Source organism: Cricetulus griseus (genome assembly GCF_003668045.3).
Source record: "Cricetulus griseus strain 17A/GY chromosome 1 unlocalized genomic scaffold, alternate assembly CriGri-PICRH-1.0 chr1_0, whole genome shotgun sequence".
Classification (NCBI taxonomy): Eukaryota; Metazoa; Chordata; class Mammalia; order Rodentia; family Cricetidae; genus Cricetulus; species Cricetulus griseus.
The window spans coordinates 232,624,984-232,637,558 of NW_023276806.1; the positions used below are offsets into that span (position 1 = coordinate 232,624,984).

At 55.3% G+C, this 12,575-nt stretch overlaps 1 protein-coding gene across 2 annotated transcripts in view; it reads right to left on the reverse strand.

Annotated features, from left to right (window-relative positions):
* The window catches only part of Grm4 (glutamate metabotropic receptor 4), a 72,241-nt gene that overhangs the window by 40,048 nt on the left and 19,618 nt on the right, over positions 1-12,575 (reverse strand). For both annotated transcript variants that reach the window (XM_035451649.1, XM_035451648.1), the window contains exon 2: positions 1,937-2,153. In XM_035451649.1, the coding sequence (XP_035307540.1) occupies positions 1,937-2,153 (217 nt within the window). The remainder of the gene's footprint in view (positions 1-1,936; positions 2,154-12,575) is intronic.

Here is a 12,575-nt window from a genome sequence, read left to right on the forward strand (position 1 = left end):
AGGACAAAGCTGATCCAGCTCCTGTCCCAGCATCTCCAATCTGGCTGTGTGGCCTTGGGAAGGCCACTTGCCCTCTCTGGTCTGTCTCTTTCTCTTTGAAATGGAAAATAACCATTTTGAGGACCCAGAGCATATACAGGGCAGAGGCCTGACATACTCACCACCGCAATGAGAAGTCCCAGCCTGTGACCAAAAGCAACGCCTCTCTCCTCCCTATCTCCTGCTCCTCTCAAGCCTCCCACCAACTCCCAGATGACTTAGACTTCAGAGAACAAATCAATACAATATACGGCCAAAAACATCTTTAATCTTTCTTGGGGATTAGGCTATAAGGTGCCGAGGCCTCTTTCTCCCAGTGTTCAATTCTGATTTCAATTTGGCCTGCTGGAGAGTTCTCCCACTCCTCCCTTCTCCCTCCCTCCCTGCCTCCTTCCCTTCCCTCCCCCCCAACAGCTGCCCTCCAAATCAAACACCATTCAGCATCAGAGCTGGGTGGGGTACACAGTGGTGAGGTGGTCTCAGGTAACGGAGAATCGAAGGCCATGGTGGAGAGGTGACCTCAGAGGCACAGGTCAGTGTGGAGAGGAGGCCATTTGAAGGGCTCCTTGTCAGACAGGAGGGCGGAGCCAGCATCAAACCAGCTTTCTTGTTTTTCTAGACTTTGAGGTCCCTTCTAAGCATCTTTTCTAGACTATTCTCCCCATTCCCAGCACCTGACTAGGTCTTGAGAAAGCACTTCAAGCCCAGCCTCCAGCTGAACACACACACCGGCTTCTCCTGTGCCCACAGGCCATGCACATGTGCTCACATGTGTCACACCCCAGCTGCCCAGGACCCCAGCACGGGGACATCGGGGGCAGAAAACAAAGCAGACAGGACACAAAGCCCACACCTGCCCCTCTGTTCTGTGTGACGAGGTGTGAGTTACTGGGTGACTCCTGAGGCCCAGCCCCTCATATAGATGGCAATACTCTCCACAGAGGCTGGGGCCACCCAGCAAGTGCAACACATGATGGAGCCCAGGTCCCCCAGCGGTAGGTTAAACATTGACTAAGCCTCTGTCTTGCCCGGAGCAGCACCTGGTCCTGAGTCCCATGGAGGACAGAGCCTGTGCCTTCAATAGGTCCCTTGTTCAGGGCAGGGGCAACCCTGGGATTACAGACACCCACAGCACAGAGTGGCACCCAGGCAGCTTTCCCACTACAATTAAAGGGCTTATCAGAGATTGTAGCAGGATTATGCCTGCAGGGCATCACCACCACCAACCTCTGGCCACTCTGCAGTTTTAGGAAAAGCAATTAGAGGTCTGGGCCCTGCAGGTATAAATATCCACTGGCCAAGGTCGAGCGCAGCGGTGAGCTACTTAGAGCCGGCAGGAGGAGGCTGCCTGGGCACCAGGGCCTCTCCTGCACTCTACTCAGGGGACCCTAGGAAGCCACAGGACTCAGAGTCCTCCAGCCCAGGGGTCTGCTTATCACCTCAGGACCCTCCTGCAGTCACCATCACCCCTTCAGGACCCTACTGGTTGCTGGAATCCCTATCCAGATGTTAACTCTTGCTGTACCAGTGGCTTACAACTGGAGCCTCTGGAGTACCCATTACAGGGACAAGTGAGACGAGCTATCTGCTCAGTGGGTATGACAGCAGCTCGGTGACACAGCCCACCCACTGTGGAGGGCAGCCCAGCAGCCTCCAGCCCCCTTCAGACATCCCTGCTTAAGCCTCCTGCTAATCACCCATGCAACAGGGCTCCCGATCCCACTTAAATAGTCCTCTCGGTGGCCCCTCTCCCTGCCCATGTAAGGACAGAGCTGTCCACAGATGTCCCTCACGGTCTTCACCCATGGCAGGAGCATACAGCATCTTGGAGTTGGAGGGGGCACCAAACAAACTCAGCTCAAGAAAGAACCAAGAACCCATCCCCCGCAGTACTCACCATTCTCTCGGGACTTCTGGATAAAGGCCTCCACACCGCTCTCGCCATAGCTGCCTTCTGAGGCCAGCGTGGACACATAGTTCCACTTGAGGGCCCGGACGATATCCACCATGGCCTGGGCCTGGTACGTGTCCGAGGGCACCACACGGGAAAAGAAGTCATAGCGGCTGTTGTCACTCAAGTCAGGGGCTGTGGAGGCGTAGCTGATCTGGGGGATCTAGGGGTAAGAGGGACACAGACTGGTGGACAAATGAATGAATGGAGCAGCTGCTCCCCACCCACAGTCACCCCTTCCACTCTGCCCCTCATCCAGAGAAGACCCCGTAGAATGCCAGGACAGGTCCCACAAAATGGGGGGTCAGCATGGGGACCCTGCTTGGTATACAGCAGGAAAGCCAGGCTTTACTGCCCCGAAGTCCCGGAGGCCCTGGGACAGACACCAACCTGGGACCAGTTCCTTCTCCCAGGTTCTGAAGTTCCCGCTAGGAAAGGTTTCAGACTAAAGTTTGGGGTTCAAGTCCACTCCTGCTCTCTGGCTGGTAGAGCTGAGCAGTTCCTTCTCCTCCCCAGACCTGAGGCTCCAGCGGTTACAGAATGGGCAGCTGGGAGCTGCTGGTAACATGAGGAGCCCTGGGACGCCCCCCCCCCCCAGCAGGCCTGTGGCTCTGCAGCGCTGCTATGCCGCCATCCCCTGGCCTACATCCCCACGCCCGCCTTCCTTTTGCCTCCCAGACAGGAGCTCTACCTGAGCTCACCCCAGCTCCCTCCACAGCCCACCACTGTCAGGGAGACATCCTCCAGTGCTTACTGCTTTCTGAGGCTCCTTCCCTCCCACTGCCCCAGCCTGGGGGGAGAGGGGCAGGGGCACTGCAGGGCAAGGGGACCTGTCTTAGAGTCTGCCACGCCAGCTGATTCAGGAGTGCTGATTCACGGGGCTGTGTGCCCTCACCCTTAGCTCCCTCCGTTTGACTGGGAAGGGGAAGGATGCTCAATTAGTATTCTCCTCAGAGATGTCACTTCTCAAAATGGCAGCCCAGAAGGACTCCTGCCACTTCCTCAACCTCCCCAACCCTGGCGGTACTCAAGACACCCACTGGTGAGGTTAGCTCTGTTTTGGAAGCTGAGGAGCAGCTCCTGCCATACTCTGGGGACAGGGACATGCATCACAGCCACCAGGCTCAACAATCCATTTCCACTCCCAGGGTCCTGAAGGAAGTCATAGCCCATGGACTGTTTCATACACAACTGACTTCACCTCTTCCGGTCAGCCCTCCGGGCGCCTCCAAGCTCCCCTCAGCCCGCCACAGCATCAGGTGTCCCTGTTTTGGTCACCTGTTGTTCAGTGCCACCAGAAGGATGCAAAGGTGGGGGGTATCCAGCCCTGAGCTGGTGGACACCCCTGCCCCCTAGAAGACAGGAGAGAAGGCAGGGGGTCCTTGTGGCCAATGCCACTTAGCTGGGGCGACACATAGTGTATCTGATGCTGGCCCCAGGCGAGCTCTGAAAATCTCTCCCTCTGCTCTCTCTACACTCTTGGAATGATGAGGGGGTCCATGCCACAAGAAGATTAAAAGCTGCTTCTGGGCTTCAGCAACAATCAAGCAGGAATCCCAGTGCATCTGTGCATGCATGCGTGTTCCAGAACACGTGCCAAGTTGTCTGAGCACATGGGGATGGCACACGCCTTCACACTTCCCCCTTGCACACAGCCACTTCACTGCAGCCTGCAGAGTGATGCTAGGCCAGTGGACCCCGCCCCCCGCCGCGTGCATCCCCAGGTCTCCTGCCTAGCCAGGGCAGCGACAGACTGAGAAGATCTGGAGCAGGAGGACCTGGGAATGGAGGCCTCTAGAAGACCTAGCACTTGAGAGGCACAGGCAGAAGGACTGACATGCGTTCCGGGCTAGTCTGGGCCATATAGTGAGATGCTGCCTCAAAAGAAAATCAGAAGGGAAAAGGGAAAAGAGGAGGCAGGTGTGAGGGAGGGGTGTAAGGCCCCTACCAGGGTAAGGTCGGGGTAAATTCTAGGAAGCCACCGCTGGCTGTATTCGAGGGAGTGATCTGCCTAGTACCTGTATTGGGGTGCCTATGTGTCCTTAGGACTACAGGCTACCATCTGCTCTCTCCCAGAAGTCTAGGCAAGCTGACCCTGGCCAGGACACAGTGGGGCTCAACACACCACTGCTCAGGCCCAAAAGAAAGACTCCGAAGTGTCAGAATCAGGCCCAGGGAAGCAGCCACCAGTGTCCCAGAGGGTCACAGAGTACACTCCCACAGTCTCTGAAGCAACACGTGACCTGGTGTGCCACAGCCATGCAAGACCCTTACCACAGATCTTTCAAGGGCCACCTGACAGGAAGGACAGTCTTCTGCCCCTTTTCTCCAGGCCCCAAAGGGATCATGACCCACAGGTTGAGAACCCCCAATCACCAAGGAACAGTCCTGGTACCTGGCAGTCTTTGGAGGGATCAGAGTAGGCTTCAGGTGGGGAGATGACTGACCCTAGCCTCCAGGACCACATGCTAGGCCTTTACCTTCAGAAGCCACACATATCAAAGCCTCCTGGGGCCCAGCTGCTTCCCACAAACCTGGGGAACTGAGGCTGCACCCACCTGAATGGCTACCCCCACAACCTGCCCTGTCAATCATCGCTTCACAGCAACCACCTCCACAAACAAAGGCCAGCCCAAGCATCTGGCCACTCTGGGCCTGGTTACACCCCCTGCCTGCCCTGGCTGGGTCCATCAGGTGACTCTGCCTGGCTTCTGTTCAAGGAGCGTCCTGTCTTGTGAGCCAGGCCCAGAGCACAAAGCTCCCAGCTCAGCTCTCAACGAAAACTCCACAGCATCCTGGCCTTCCTCTGCTCCTGGAACCATAATCTGCATCACACAGCTGCCTCTCTCTCCTCTGGAGCCTACAGAGTATCCCTGCTGTGACTGGGAGCACATGTGAGAATTTTCAAACTGCCACAGTGTCATAGAAAGTAAATTTTGCCCACAAGGCCCAAGAGGCTCCTTTGCCTCTGTGGCTGCCATGGCCACCAACCAGCTCCCACACTCTTGGCCTCCTCACCTCTTTGCACACCCTGGTGGCCTCTTCATTAACTCACTCAGTAATGGCTTCCTGAGCACCTGCTGTGTGCTTTACCTGCCATGAACTCAGAGAGACCTCAGGGAAGCTGAGCCCAGCCCAAGAGAGAGACAATTGCTTAAGCAATGAACACACAGGTACCTAATGCCCGGTGCCACTCCCCCGGTCACTGCCCACAGTGCCAGCTCTCACCTTTGTGACCCTGTGGTTGGCAGGGTCACATGACACATCCTGCTTACTGAGTTGGCAGCAGGCATTGCATGTTGCCTCTGGGCCTGAGCATGTCATTGCGGGCGGGAGACACTCCATGGTATATGTAATCCCCTGCTACGGTCACCAGTAAGGTTCCAGCCTGGTGTGGCTCTCGAGACTGGACAAAGGACTAACCAATCCACAGGATGTGTGGCTTAGCAATTACTAAGCATGTGTTCTTCACATCCCAGAGGTTTTCAGAATGGTTGTGACCAAAACATTGCTCACTGGTGCTGACTGGCGCAGTCAACAGTGACACAGTGCTCTGACTCTCAGACATTAGCAATGGCTCTCAACCTCAGAACTTGAATGTGTCAGGTTATCACCCTTCTCGGGCTGTAGGGGACACACTAGACTGAACCAGATTCCTTCAGGTGCACACAGCTCATGGACACCGTCAGAACCAACCCTGATTAGATGCCTACTACACACCTACTGTCCTAAGTAGGCTTCTAAGCTTAACACCCTCGATTTTACACTAGGCAAGAGGACCTATTTAATCTTCATTTATCTAAAACAATGCAGAAAGGTTAAGTTACTGATCTAAGGTCACACAGCTCTTGACTGGCTGGGGCAGGATTTGAACCCAAAGAGGCTTGCTCCAGAACCTATACGAATAACTGCTATGCAGAAACCTCAGTCTGCTCTGTATAGAGTGTGCCTACACACATGCATCCACACACAGAACATGCAGGCATGTGGAGAATCTGAGGCTGGAGCTGGAAAGACGGCTCAGCAATTAAGAGCACGTGGCTGCTCTTCCAGAGGAGCCAGGCCCAGTTCCCAGCACCCACACGGCAGCTCACAACTGCCTGTAACTCAGGGGATACAACCCTCTCTCTGGCCTCCATGGGCACTGCAGACATGTAGTATACAGACATACATGCAGTAACATAAAAAAAACTAAAAATTAATTAATACAATTAAATAGAAGCCGAGGGTTCCCATAGCCTCCGTGGCAAGTAGCTGTCTGTAGCTGCCACCAGGCAGAGCGTGGGTGCAGCAGAGAGAAGCTGTGTCTCCGTGTGCTGCACCTCTACTGCCCAGCATTCTATGTGCTGAAGTGGTCCATCTGTCTCTAACACAAAGGACAGGGTGAGGCAAGCCCCGGGCCCCAGAGGGCTATACAAATGGCCTGCTTTGAGCAGCAGCTAATTCCTAAACGTAATTATTAATTTCATGCTTATCGTATGCAAACCTCTGCTTCCCAGACGAGATGAAATTGATTTAATTAGAAATTCCATCATCGAGCCATTTGGATCTGAGCTTTTAATTAGGATCACCGGCATCACCCCACCCCCAGACTGCCAGAGGGGCTCCTGCCTGTGACTGAACTCTAGGACACAGGTCTGGCAGCTGTGTGTAAGCACCTCTACAGCTGCCAGTGTCCCACAGGCCAGGACAGCAGCTGTTACCAGAACACTGTCCCTCCCAGCCCAGCCCAAGTCACCTGTGGGAACCATCTTTGTTGCTTTTCCATTGCTGTGGTAAGACACCATGACCAAGGCAGCCTAGAGAGGGGTTTATTTAGGGGCTCACAGTTTCAGAGGGCGAGTCCGTAACTATCTCAGCAGTGAGCATGGCAGCAGACAGGCCAGCATGATGCTGGCTGGAACAGTAGCTGAGATCCCAAAGCATGAGGCAGAGAGCTAACTGGGAATGGGTTGGGCTTTTGGAGGTGGCATTTTGAGACAGGGTTTCCCTGTGTAAACCTGACTACTCTGTAGACCAGGCTGGCCTCGAACTCAGAGCTCCACCTGCCTCTGCCTCCCAAGTGCTAGGATTAAAAGGGTGTGCCATCACCACCTGGTTTATAGCTTGGGCTTTTAAAATGTCAAAGCCCGCCTCCAGTGACATGTCTACTCCAACAAGTCTTCACCTCCTAGTCCTTCTCAGATAGTTCCACCAAGTATCCAAATACATGAGCCTATTGGGACCATTTACATCCAAACCCCCACAGTAACATACTGAGGAAATGGCTAGGCAAGGGTTGACACCATCCATAGCCTTTAATCCCAGCACTTGGGAAGCCAAAGGAGATGGATCTCTGGGAGTTCAAGGCCAGTCTGGACTATAGAGTGAGTTCCAGGACAGCCAGGGCTACACAGAGAAACCCTGACACTGGGGTGCTGAGTGCTCAGATGGGCCTCAAGCCCGTATTCCAAAGAATGCCCAGCGGTCTTCCTCTGTGAGCCAAGCCAGGTACCCATGCAGCGCCCTTTTTAGCTCAGTGCACGATCGTCTATCAGAGTAACCAATCTGGAATATTTTCACACGTGTGACTCTGACCCCATCTCTCATACATCTGCCCTGGCCTCCCAGCAGTTCCCACCAAGCCAGACTCCCTCTGTACCTTGATTGCTGGGGTACACTGTGCCTCCAGGCCTTTGCACTGGTCATCTCTGCTGCTGGATACCCTCTATGGGGCGGGTATGCCTGCCCTTAGTCCCCATCTGTGGCAGAGCCAGTCTGCCTCTGAGTCCTCACCCTGCCTGATGCCCAAGCCAGGGCCAGCTGACACGTCTGCAGTAAGTGCCTTCCTATGGCATCACCCATATGAGGACATGGCTACTGCCCACCCCAGGATACCCCTTGCCTGCAGGGCCCGGGTGGACCTTGTCTCTCTGATTCCACAGTGACACCCTATCCCACACCCCTGCCTCCACTCTGGCTGCCCGGCATCCTATCGAGACAGGAAACTGGCACTTGGATTAATTTCCTGTTCTGGATTGTTTTCCTGGAGGGAACCAGGCAGCACAGGCGACGGGCCCTGGACAGACACATCCCGGAAGGCGCGTGCTCAGTCCTTGCCTGCCCTTTTAAGCAGTACGTGTTTTCACCAGAGCCCGGCACACACCCCCACCAGGAGGCTGGGAGCTGGAGAAGAATGGGGTGCACAGGGAGGAGGGCTCGCCTGGCATCGGCTGACAAAGGAGCCTCACTGGTGCGCTGGAGGCAGGGCCTGGAGACAGATAAGAGTGTTCGGGCGGGTGGGGAGCGGGCCCTGGGCCGAGAGCAAACAAGATCCTCAAATCAGCACTGTCCTACTTCATAAGCAAAATGTAGATCAATAAATTACACTCACTTTAGCAGGCTCGCGTGCTGACTGTGCCACCTTGTCAGTGGCAATCTTGGGGGAGGCGGGTGGCAGCGGAGGCCTGGCTGGGGAGGCCTGGAGCCAAGCTTGGCACCCCAGGGCCACAGCTCCTGTGCTAATGTGCAAGGAGCTCAAACCAAGCTCCCAGAAGTAAGATGCAGGTCGGTAGGTAACTGAGCCATTTCAGGTCGCCATCTCACGGAGCCTCAGTCTTCTTGTTTGTGAAATGGGCACATGAAGAGAATCAGGCATTTGTGGAGGGCCACGGTGAGAGACGTGCGGAAGGATGGGTGGAATAGAAGCTGGGGAGGGGGGAGGCCCTAGATGTCGCAGCCATTGTCCTGTCTGGGTGCAGATGGCAGAATGCAGGCCCGCTCTTCTCTCTTGTTTTAATCCTCAATACAAACAGAAGAAAGAAGGCCTCGCCTAGCTTAGAGAAGAGGAAGGGCTCACCCAGGTCACACTAGACCAGCCCGGTGGCCTCAGGACTCCAGAACCTGTGCTAGGAGTGAGGGAACCGGAAGAGCCAGAGGAAGGGACCGGGAGACAATGCTGGCTGCACAGACCCTGGCAGCCCTGTGAACAGGTGAGCAATGGAGGGTGTTTGTGCTGACCAAGTCCGAGCATTTGTGATACACTGAAAACCAACCTGTCCCGGTGTCTGCCCCCAGGGACTGTCCCCCTTTCATCTTCACACGATAGGACCACTGTTTGTTACTTCATTTTCAAATATGTCCTGAGATCAGACATCGAATTCTAAGACAGGATTTGAACCCAGGTCTGTCTGGCTTCTCCTGAGTGTTCTCAGGCCCCGGCCCCTACCTGGCACTGTCCTGTGTTCACACACAGCTCCCCGCCCCTCACTCACACTGTCTCTGGGCTGAGAGGCAGCCTGAACCAGGGCTCCCATGCACCTCGGCTAGCAGTCTGCTTCATACCATTGCACCTGCCCTGTTTAGTGAGAATTTAATGATCTGCCTGGCTCTCAGCCAGAACGGGGCGGAGGGGGGAGAGGGGGGCTCTACAGTAAGCAGGGACTCACGAAAACCTCTCCCAAGCCTGGTGACCCACCATAGGCTGCAGGAATTGGGGCAGGGCCAGGAGGACCTTTTGGTTCAATGCCCAGAGTGGTTGCCATTGCACAGATACCCCGAGGTCCACTTAGCAACAGAGTGCAAGTGATGGGGGCATGGCTGGCCTTCAAGGAAATGAGCCACTGTCTGCCCACCACTCTCCCAAGTCAGGCAGATGCGCTGTGTGCATGTGTGTGAGATGGACTGCACATATTAATATAAGATGATATAATGGGGTGTATTAACATCATTGAACACACGAGATGATAAAAGTCACACCGCCAACACTTCCTGTGATTTATATCCACAGCCAGGCCATATTCAGACCTGCCAGGCAGCCAAGAGGAAGCCCCACTGGGACTCTGGGGTTTGTCTGGGAGAAGGGGGGCAGCCAGAAGCAGGAAAAAGCACACAGGCACGGTGTGGCGTGCCCAGCAGGGGCCACCTGTGTCATAGCAGCCCCACTGGAGCCCCCAGCAGCCCTCCCCAAACTGGCTTCCATTGTGGTGCTTGTCCTCACCATGGCATTTGAATTGTGTGGTCTTCTTGCTTGGTCGCACACAGCCTCCTTTTCCTGCCTCAGCCCTGCACCCCAGGGCTCAGAGCACACACATACTGCCTGCCTCTATGTTCACCCTTCAGATGAACCTTGATCCCACCCAGCTGACCTCCCCTGGGGACACCAGTGATGTGTCAGACCCTGCGGGCCGGAGCAGGAGCTGCCAGGCCTCAGAACAGTCACTGTGTCCTTCCTGCTGTTCAGGCCAAAGCAGCATCAAGACCCTGAGTCTGCCTCATTGCCCAAACCTGACTTCCCACCAGGTGTTGCTGGCCTAATTCTGAGTGGCCCTGCCACTCAGACCCCTCCCCACTCACCCCCTCAAACACCTGCATGCCCACCTACAGCTAGAAGGACATAACAAAACCCCAAGTTAGCTCAGTTTCTCCGTCCTCAGGAGCTCAGCAGGCCCCAAGGAATCTGTCCAGACCTGATCTCTCTCTCCACCATGCTCCCCAGCTCTGGGCTTTCTAACATCCTCAGGCCTTTTACCTGAGTTCCCTCTGACCCCCTTGTGACAGTACACACTTTGCTCGGGTTTGTAGACTGGATGCCTCCCGTCTGGAATGCCAGACCCTGAAGAGAGCCATTTTGTCTGCCTCTCTCCGCCTTCCATAGCCCCAGGATGTAGACCAGGACCATGAATAACAGCTGAGCAGGTGTGTTCAGCAGCAGACCACTTTACGGCTTCTCCTAAGTAGGTCCGGCAAGAGAAAAGTTTATACAGGGTCCACAAGACGGTTTAGTGAGTAAAGGCGCCTGTGTGGGGCTGACAACCTGTTCAATCCCTGAGGTCACACGGTGGAAGGGAGGACTCACTCCCATGTGGGTTCTTCTGGCCTCCACCGCCATGTGCCCTCAGGGCATCCATGCCTTTGGCCTTCCTTACCCAGACTCATTCTGTCATCAACACTCGCTGCTGCCAGCCCTCCAAAGGTGACAGGTGCTGGCCCCATCCCTCCAAGGGGTGCAGGGTCGTGTTTAATGTCACTCAGGTGGTGAGCAGCTGAGCCACCTGGACTTCTATGCTATATGCCAGCAAAATCTGCCACCTCCACGGGGAATAAGCTTGAGTCTCTGTCACCTCTGAACCTCGTGGAACCTGAGAAGGAGGCATCCACCAAGGGTCCTCAGCCCAGGAATGCCAGGGACACTGCTTCCGCAGCCAGCAACGGGTACATATGGAGTGGGCGTCCCCAGACCATGGCCGCCAACCCCTTGCTGCAGAGACCTCCACAGGGGCCACTCAATTCTGCCTCCACATTCCACATGCCCGCCATGCCCCAGATCCTGGGACTTGGTAGCGTGCCAGGATGTGCCCACAAAGGGACTTACTCATGAAGATCCTGTGCAGCCCTTTCCCATGGCACCACATGGGTCCAGAGGTCACCACCCAAGTCAAGCAACACAGCTTCATGGCAGGCCCGTCCTGGCGACCTGCCCTGCTGCAGCCAGCCGGCCGCTGCTATCTCCCCTGATAACCCTACTGCCATGGCAGCTGCTGCTGAAATCAACACACCAAATGCAGATGCACGGTCCCGCCACCTGGCCTCCCGCCAAGTCCACGAGGGCCACCAGCACGTCAGAGTCTTGTCCTAATCATTTAGGTGGTGCACACAGGCTCCACACCCAGGCCTGGCCCGTGCTATGAGGCCACCGTCCTGCAGAGGGAGCCCTTTTCACCCTACAAGCCCCAAAATTGTCACACAGTTTGAGAGGGGTCCCTGAGGTCAGCTCAAGAAGCAGAGCTAGCTTAGAGGGCCTGCCGGGCACAGCAGGCACAGCAAGGCCTCCCGGTGACAACATACAGTGGTCAGTTTCAGGAGATAATCACAGGAGAGCAAGAGCTGAATATAGTGACTGGAATCCCAGCACTCAGGCTGAGACAGGCGCATCGTGTGTTTGAGGCCAGCCTGAGCTACACAGTCATCTCCTGTCTCAAAAAACAAGAGTCCTATAGCTTAGGGGTAAGGGATTGCTTGCTTGTGTAGGGGACTTAGCTCAATGGCAGAGCACTTGCCTAGCATGAGCAAGGTCCTGGGTTCAATTCCTAGAGGAGGAGGTAGAGAAGGAGAAAAGGAGGGAAGAGAGGGAGGGAGGGAGGGAGGGAGGAAGGGAGGGAGGGAGGGAGGGAGAGAGAGATTGAGATCATAATTTCCCATGTCCCAGCAGGAGACAGCAAGAGAACTCAGAAGCAGGGGAAGGGGTGTTGTTCAAGCAGGTGGGTAGGTGAGAGTCAAAAGGCAGTGGCCAGGTGGCAGCAGGCTGGAAGAGAACTAAGGGTGGGCTTGGGGCAGCCCCTAGGCTGTGACCGCATCCAGCCTCGCCAGCCTCTTCTAATGAGAAACAGATGAGATGACAAAGCCTCCATTCCTGCCCCAGGTCACCCTTAAATAGCCATGGTAGAAAAGGGAGCCAGGACCCTCCCTGAGAGGGCCACAGTCCTGTGGGGAAGAAGGGGACAGCAATGTCTGTAATTTGTTTAAATAATCCTGCTGAACTGGAAGGAAATTAACAAATAAGAAACTAGCTCGAAATTAATCAAACTTCTCCCTGTCCATGTCCCCC